This window comes from Gopherus flavomarginatus, chromosome 1 (assembly GCF_025201925.1).
Source record: "Gopherus flavomarginatus isolate rGopFla2 chromosome 1, rGopFla2.mat.asm, whole genome shotgun sequence".
Classification (NCBI taxonomy): Eukaryota; Metazoa; Chordata; order Testudines; family Testudinidae; genus Gopherus; species Gopherus flavomarginatus.
This window is the reverse complement of record NC_066617.1, coordinates 366,481,877-366,490,935: the sequence shown is the minus strand read 5'-3', so window position 1 is coordinate 366,490,935 and position 9,059 is coordinate 366,481,877. Positions and strand designations below refer to the sequence as shown.

The window sequence follows — 9,059 nt, the reverse complement described above, 5'->3', positions numbered from 1 at the left end:
CTAGTTCTCTATTCCTTTTTAGATGATTCCTAACATCCTGTTTTCTTTTTTCACTGCCTCTGCACACTGTGCGGATGTCTTCAGAGAACTGTCCATGGTGACGCCAAGATCTCTTTCCTGACTCGTTGTAGCTAAGTTAGCCCCCATTATATTCTATGTATTTGGGGTTATTTTTTCCAATATGCATTACTTTACATTTAGCCACATTCAATTTCATTTGCCATTGTGTTGCCCAATCACTTAGTTTTCTGAGATAATTTCAAAGTTTTTCACAGTCTCCTTTGGTCTTAGCCATCTTGAACAGTTTAGTATCATCTGCAAACCACCTCACTATTTACCCCTTTCTCCAGATCATTTATGAATAAGTTGAATAGGATTGGTCTGAGGACTGACCCTTGCGGAACAGTTCTCAATCCATGAAAGGATCGTCCCGCTTATCCCATGACAGCTTAATTTACATAAGAGCCTTTGTTGAGGGACCTTGTCAAAGGATTTCTGGAAATCTAAGTACACTATGTGCATTGAATCCCCCTTGTCCATATGTTTGTTCACCCCTTCAAAGAACTCTAATAGATTAGTAAGACATGATTTCCCTTTACAGAAACCATGTTTTCTTTTGCCCAACGATTTATGTTTTTTTATGTGTCTGACTGTCATAAACAGATAGCTAAGGGTTAATGTCTCTTTCACCTGAAGCACCTGACCAGAGGACCAATCAGGAAACCGGATTTTTTCAACTTTGGGTGGAGGGAATTGTGTGTCTGAGTCTTTGTTTTCTGCCTGCCTGCTTTCTCTCAGCTTTGGAGAAGTAGTTCTACTTTCTAATCTTCTGTTTCTAAGTGTAAGGACAAAGAGATCAGATAGTAAGTTCTATGGTTTCTTTTCTTTGGTATTTGCATGAATATAAGTGCTGGAGTGCTTTGATTTGTATTCTTTTTGAATAAGGCTGTTTATTCAATATTCTTTTAAGCAATTGACCCTGTGTTGTATCATCTAATACAGAGAGAACATTTGTATGTATTTTTCTTTCTTTTTATATAAAGCTTTCTTTTAAGACCTGTTGGAGTTTTTCTTTACTTCAGGGAAATTGAGTCTGTACTCACCAGGGAATTGGTGGGAGGAAGAAGTCAAGGGGAGATCTGTGTGTTGGATTGCTAGCCTGACTTTGCATTCCCTCTGGGGGAATAGGAAAGTACTTTTTGCTTCCAGGACTGGAAACAGAGAGGGGGAGTCACTCTGTGTAGTTTCACAGAGCTTATGTCTGTGTATCTCTCCAGGAGCATCTGGAGGGGGGAAGGGAAAAAGGATTATTTCCCTTTGTTGTGAGACTCAAGGGATTTGGGTCTTGGGGTCCCCGGGGAAGGTTTTTCAGAGGGACCAGAGTGCCCCAAAACACTCTAATTTTTTGGGTGGTGGCAGCAGGTACCAGGTCCAAGCTGGTAACTAAGCTTGGAGGTTTTCATGCTAACCCCCATATTTTGGACGCTAAGGTCCAAATCTGGGACTAAGGTTATGACACTGACAATTTTATTCTTTAGTATAGTTTCTACTACTTTGCCCGGTACTGACGTTAGACTTACCAGTCTGTAATTGTCGAGATCACTTCTAAAGCCATCTTCAAATATTGGCTTTACATTAGCTGTCTTCCAGTCATTGGGTACAGAAGCCGATTTAAAGGACAGGTTACAAACCATAATTAGTAGTTCCAGAATTTCACATTTGAGTTCTTTCAGAACTCTTAGGTCAATGCCATCTGGTCCCGGTGGCTTGTTACTGTTACGTTTATCAATTAATTCCAAACCTCCTCTAGTGACACTTCAATCTGTGACAGATTTGTCACCTATAAAGGATGGCTCAGATTTGGGAATCTCCCTAACTTCCTCAACCAGGAAGACTGAAGCAAGAATTTATTTAGTTTCTCTGCAATGACTTGATCATCTTTAAGCGCTCCTTTAGTATCTCAATTGTCCAGGGGCCCTACTGGTTGTTTAACAGGCTTCCTGCTTCTGATTTACTTAAAAACAGTTTGTTATTACCTTTTGAGTTTTCAGCTAGTTGTTCTTCAAATTCCTTGTTGGCTTTTCTTATTACATTTTTACACTTCATTTGGCAGTGTTTATGCTCCTTTCTATTTAACTCACTAGATTTTGACTTCCACTTTTTAAAAGAAGCCTTTTTATCTCTAACTGCTTCTTCTACAAAGTTGTTAAGAGAGAGTTTCTCAACAGGAGTCCCTGCTTCTGTAGGGAAAGCCCCTGGTGGGCTGGGAGGTGTGTTTACCTGCCCCATCCGCAGGTCCAGCCGATCGCGGCTCCCACTGGCTGCGGATCGCTGCTCCGGGCCAATAGGGCTGCTGGAAGCGGCAGCCAGTAAGTCCCTCAGCCTGCACTGCTTCCAGAAGCTGCCATTGGCCCAGAGCAGCGATCCACGGCCAGCGAGAGCCACGATTGGCTGGACCTCTGGACGGGGCAGGTAAACACACTGGCCGAGCCCGCCAGGGGCTTTCCCTACAGAAGCAGAGACGCCTGTTTGAGAAACCCTGTGTTAAGCCACAGTGGTTCTTTTTTAGTTCTTTTTTGTGTTTTTAGTTTAGGGATATATATTTAAGTTGGGCCTCTATTATGATGTCTTTGTATTGAGTCTATGGAGCTTGCAGGGATTTCACTTTAGTCACTGTACCTTTTAATTTCTGTTTAACTAACCTCCTCATTTTTGCATAGTTCCCCTTTTTGAAATTAAATGTCACAGTGTTGGGCTGTTGAGGTGTTCTTCCCCCCACAGGAATGTTAAATGTTATTATGTTATGGTCACTTTTTCCAAGCAGTCCCGTCACAGTTACATCTTGGACCAGCTCCTGCGCTCCACTCAGGACTAAATCCAGGGTTGCCTCTCCCCTTGCGGGTTCCCATACCAGCTGCTCCAAGAAGCAGTCATTTAAAGTATCGATAAATTTTATCTCTGCATTTCGTCCTGAGGTGACATGCACCCAGTCAATCTGAGGATAATTGAAATCCCCTACTATTATTGGGTTCTTAATTTTGATAGTCTCTCTAATTTCCCTTAGCATTTCATCATCACTAGCAGTGTCCTGGTCAGGTGGTGGATAATAAATCCCTAATGTTATGTTTTTATTAGAGCCTGGAATTTCTATCCATAGAGATTCTATGGAACTTGTGGCTCCATTTAAGATTTTTACTTCATTTGATTCTATATTTTCTTTCACATATAGTGCCACTCCTCCCTCTGCACAACCTGTTCTGTCCTTCCGATATATTTTGTACCCCAGAATGATTGTGTCCCATTGATTGTCCTCAATCCACCAGGTTTCTGTGATGCCTATTATATCAATATCCTCTTTTATCACAAGGCGCTCTAGTTCACCCATCTTATTATTTAGACTTCTAGCATTTGTGTACAAGCACTTGAAAAAATTGTCCCTGTTTATTTGTCTGCCCTCTTCTGATGTGCCAGATTCTTTTTTATGTGACTGTTTATCATCTGATCTGGCCCATAGTTTATCCTCTTTAATCCTCTCCTCCTGACTAGAACCTACACAATCTCTGTGAATAGACTCTCCTCTAAGAGAAGTCTCTGTCCGATCCATGTGCTTCTCTGCAGCAATCGGCTTTCCCCCATCTCTTAGCTTAAAAACAGCTCTGCAACGTTTTTAATGTTAAGTGCCAGCAGCCTGGATCCACTTTAGGTTAGGTGAAGCCCATCCTTCCTTTACAGGGTCCCCCATCTCAAAAGTTTCCAGAGCTCCTAATAAATCTAAAGCCCTCCTCTCTACACCATCCCCCTCCACTCCTCCAAAACAGCCCTCGTGGCCCAGAAGATGAGATGGACGTCTCCCCAATGTTTGAGAGGGATCCCACCTTACTCTTGAAATCGCATGTGTCCACCAGAAAATGGTGAAGTTCATCCTACAGAACAGTGTGGGATGATGTCGTGGACCTATGATGATCCTCTGGTGGGGCCCCTGTTATCATCCTATAGCCCACAGAAATGAGCATAGAGGGAGCAGACCACCAGTGCAGGGACTATACCAGTGGTGCCGTGAACCTGCCTATATATCCAGAACGGGTGAGGGAGAGGAGGGAAGTGAGCAGCCCCTAAAGGGTCAGAGAGGGGACACAAAAAAACCCACCCCCTGAGGTTCATCTATGGACAGGGGAAATGAGACAAACCCTGGCTGGCAGCAGTATGGAAGATAGAGAGGACAGAAATGAGTAGGGCTTCTCTCCTATCCTCCTCCTCCACTCTGTGGTAGCGGTTAGGGCTCAGGGAAGCCAGAACTGACAGATTCTTCTACCGTTCCAGCCGGGGCAGCCTGGGCTCTTCCCCTCCTCTGGCAGCTCCTACTGGGGCTGGAGGCTTGAACTCCTGCCAGATGAATCTGAGACAGCCCAGACTCAGGACTTCTGACCCCTTCTGCTGAGCTGCTTCACATGAATCACAGGCTAATTGCCATGTTCTGTTCATTTTCTCTGAAGCACCTGGCACAGGGCACTGTCAGAAGACAGGCTGCTGGGCTGCCTGGACCATTGGTTTTACCCGGAATGGCCATTCTGATCTTCTCATTTAGACCCCAGATGTTTCTGCCTCCTGCTGCAACCCACTATACCCCACCCCCCTCCCAGAACTCAGATAGATCCCAGATATGATAGAATCACAGAATATCAAGGCTGGAAGGGACCGCAGGAGGTATCTAGTCCAACTCCCTGATGAAAGCAGAACCAATCCCCAACTAAATCATCCCAGCCAGGGCTTTGTCAGCCAGGAGTCCTGATGGGGTCCCGTGAGAGTTTCCCACAATTCAATAGTTAAAAAGTGTTCTTAAAATGTACAAGTCTGTTAGTTATATACTTAGTGGTATATGTAAAGGTGCATGTGTTGTAGTAATCTGTTTATTTTAAAGTTCTAGACGAAATTGCTGCCAGTGAGCTTCCCCACTGTCTGCAATTTGGGGGGCGTGTCATAAACAGATAGCTAAGGGTTAATGTCTCTTTCACCTGAAGCACCTGACCAGAGGACCAATCAGGAAACCGGATTTTTTCAACTCTGGGTGGAGGGAAGTTTGTGTCTGAGTCTTTTGTCTGTCTGCCTGCTTTCTCTGAGCTTTGGAAAAGTAGTTTCTGCTTTCTAATCTTCTGTTTCCAAGTTGTGAGTACCAAAGAGTTTGTTTCTTTTGTATTTACATGAATATAGTGGCTGGAGTGCTTTGATTTGTATTCTTTTTGAATAAGGCTGTTTATTCATATTTCTTTTAAGCAATTGACCCTGTATTTGTCACCTTAATGCAGAGAGACTATTTGTATGTATTTTTCTTTCTTTCCTATATAAAGCTTTCTTTTAAGACCTGTTGAAGTTTTCTTTACTGGGAAATTTCAGGGAAATTGAGTCTGTACTCACCAGGGAATTGGTGGAAGGAAGAAGTCAGAGGGAAGTGTTTTTTTTGTTCCAGGACTGGAATTAGAGGGGGTGGAATCCCTCTGTTTAGATTCACGGAGGTTGCTTCTGTGTATCTCTCCAGAAGCACCTGGAGGGGAGAAGGGAAAAAGGATTATTTCCCTTTGTTGTGAGACTCAAGGGATTTGGGTCTTGGGGTCCCCAGGGAAGGTTTTTCAGGGGGACCAGAGTGCCCCAAAACACTCTAATTTTTTGGGTGATGGCAGCAGTACCAACTCCAAGCTGGTAACTAAGCTTGGAGGTTTTCATGCTAACCCCCATATTTTGGACGCTAAGGTCCAAATCTGGGACTAAAGTTATGACAAACCCACTATACCCCACCCCCCTCCCAGAACTCAGATAGATCCCAGATATGATAGAATCACAGAATATCAAGGCTGGAAGGGACCGCAGGAGGTATCTAGTCCAACTCCTTGCTGAAAGCAGAACCAATCCCCAACTAAATCATCCCAGCCAGGGCTTTGTCAGCCAGGAGTCCTGATGGGGTCTCTCTCTCTCCACAGAGTTAGTAACAAATTAAGAATAAACATTAAAATTTATCACTAACTTGTTTCCCTTAAGTGACTTAAGAGGATAGAGAAAAAGACATAGAATATATTATTGACTCTGTATAAATCCATGGTGCGCCCACATCTCGAATACTGTGTACAGATGTGGTCTCCTCACCTCACAAAAGATATTCTAGCACTAGAAAAGGTTCAGAGAAGGGCAACTAAAATGATTAGGGGTTTTAAATGGGTCCCATATGAGGAAAGATGAAAGAGGCTAGGACTCTTCAGCTTGGAAAAGGGGAGACTAAGGGGGGATATGATAGAGGTATATAAAATTATGAGTGATGTGGAGAAAGTGGAAAAGGAAACATTATTTACTTGTTCCCATAATACAGGAACTAGGGGCCACCAAATGAAATTAATAAGCAGCAGCTTTAAAACAAACGAAAGGAAATTCTTCTTCACACAGCGCACAGTCAGCGTGTGGAACTCTTTGCCCGAGGAGGTTGTGAAGGCTGGGACTCTAGCAGCATTTAAAAGAGAACTAAATAAATTCATGGTGGTTAAGTCCATTAACGGCTATTAGCCAGGATGGGTAAGAAATGGTGTCTCTAGCCTCTGTTTGTCAGAGAGTGGAGATGGATGGCAGGAGAGAGATCACTTGATCATTACTGTTACCTCTGTTTCCCTAAAAACCAACCCAGGGTCACACTCATAGTTAGTTTTATTACAGTGCCGCTGTTAGATCAGATAGAAAAGAGATGGAGCTTATTCAGACATGCACACATTCGTACCCTCATGCACCCACACACTTACACAGGCAGAGAGTTACTGGAGACAGAATGGAGGCTGACAAGCTGAAGTGCGCTAGATCTGGGGTGTGTCCACCTGCGGTCACGAATCCAGGCTGCAGAGCAGGTCAAGGAGCAGCAGCTGCTTGTGTCCATGGCTGCTTCCTTTTGCTGGAACATACACTGAGTTTCCCTTCTGTGTCCATCACCGAGAAGCATTCCCAGATGAGTTCTTCTTTTCTTTACAGCATTTTGTGATTTCCTTCCCAGGGCAGATTATATCAGACACACCTGGCTCCTGTCTCTGGGCTCCTTTCTCCTTGCAGTTCCTCTCCCCCCAGATGGGATATTACAAAGCTAGTAAGTTCATACAAGTAGTAACTTGAAAAAGTTACAGAGCTTGCAAAGGTTACAAAACTTAAAAGGCTCTGTTAACAATAACTGAAGTTACAAGTCTGAAAAAGGTTGCAGAACTTAATGATACAAGTCACAGATCTTACAATTGCATTTGAGCAGAGGCTTTACATAACAATTACCTGTTAGGTTCACTCGCACTGGGGCACCTGGCACTGGCCACTGTAAGTGGACAGGATTCTGGGCTAGATGGACCTTTGATCTGACCCATTATGTCCGTTCTTATGTTCTTATGACTTGCCATAAGATATGAGAACATATTGGTTTTAGAGATGACTGGATTGCAGCTGACAAGGAGAGGGGAAGAGAGGAACAAGAGATGGAGCAGGGCCTTGGGGAGAAGACACGCAGCAGTGTTCAGGATTGACAAAAGAGCTGAGGCAAGATTGCAATTTCAGGGATCCATCTACCAGCAATTAGAAAGGTGGCCACCCAGTGTATTGTACATAGACTGATTCCCAGTTCATCACATTGACACAGCACAGTAAGGACAGGACAGGGTTTAATGTCTTTCTGTCTGTCCAGGAAGTGATTCAGGGAAGAGGACCCAGCATCATGGACCAGCCAGCTCTGCACAGAGCTCAATCTGAGAGCCAGAGCACAGGCAGAAAACATTTAGGTCTCTTAATGAGTAAAGAGCTGGAGCAGCCTGCCCCAGATCTGTTCGGTCCTCAGACCGTAAATGATGGGGTGTAGCACAGGAGGCACAATGTGGTACACACCACTAATGAGAACGAGGAAATGTAGTGGCACATTGTGGCCAAATCGGAACATGAGAGAGGAGAATACATCTGTGAAGTACAAAGCTGAGATGGCACAAAGATGAGAGATGCAGGTCCCAAAAGTTTTGAGCCAGGCATCCTTTGTGGGGAGGCGGAAGATGGCCCGGAGGATCTGAATATAGGACACAGCGATAAAACATCCATCCATTCCGATCACAAAGAGAAGATCAAACAGGCCATAGTAACTGCTAACGCGGATGTCAGCGCAGGCCAGTTTCACCACAGCTATATGCTGACAATAGAAGTGTGGGATGACATTGGTTCTGCAATATGGCCACCTCCTGACCAGGAAGGGATAGGGCAATGCGAGTATGCCACTGCGCATCACCACGGCCAGGCCTATCTTGGCCACAACAGAGTTTGACAGGATCGTGGAATGTCTCAGAGGATGGCAGATGGCCATGTAGCGATCAAAAGCCATTGCCACGAGGATTCCAGATTCCATCCCTGAGAGGGAGTGAATAAAATACATCTGGGTGAAGCAGGCACTGAAACTGATCTCCCTGGAATTGAACCAGAAGATGCTCAGCATTTTTGGTAGGGTGAATGCGGACATGACCAGGTCGATGACAGCCAGCATGCAGAGGAAATAGAACATGGGCACATGGAGGCTCTGCTCTGTCTTCACAATGAACAGGATGGTGAAGTTCCCCAACACAGCTATGGCGTACATAGCACAGAAGGGAATGGAGATCCAGATATGCGCTGCCTCTAGGCCAGGAATGCCAAGTAGGATGAAGGTGGAGGGGTCGGTGAAGTCGGTTTTGTTAGATTCTGACATGGCGTAGGGGAGATTGTGTCCAACTTTGAAGCATAAAGGTGTCTCCTGCATTTGCCATACATTCCCCTGACTTTCTGTGTGTTCCCAGTAGATGGTCACAGTAGAAATGCTGCATGGAGAGATAATGTTAATATGAGACACTGCATGCAGTAGTGGAGGCTGTTCTCATGGGAGAAGCAGACTGATCGCTCTTCACACACTGAAAAATGACATTTTCATTATTCAGAGAGAATAACTGTGAACAATGACCCTACTAAATACAATTCCATATTTGTATTGTGCTCCCTGCATTAATAATTCCTACACTTTGTGGTGGGGGAACCTTAAGAGG

General features: G+C 44.4%; 1 protein-coding gene across 1 annotated transcript; it reads right to left on the bottom strand.

Moving 5' to 3' along the window:
- Positions 1-7,789: 7,789 nt before the first annotated feature.
- On the bottom strand, positions 7,790-8,728 carry LOC127056019 (olfactory receptor 52E4-like). Its single transcript, XM_050963691.1, has one exon. The coding sequence runs from the start codon at positions 8,726-8,728 to the stop codon at positions 7,790-7,792; it is 939 nt and encodes a 312-aa protein (XP_050819648.1).
- Between the last annotated feature and the right edge of the window lie 331 nt (positions 8,729-9,059).

Excerpts from the sequence above, each read along its gene's own strand:
- LOC127056019 (XM_050963691.1), bottom strand. The coding sequence starts at position 8,728 with ATGTCAGAATCTAACAAAACCGACTTCACCGACCCCTCCACCTTCATC.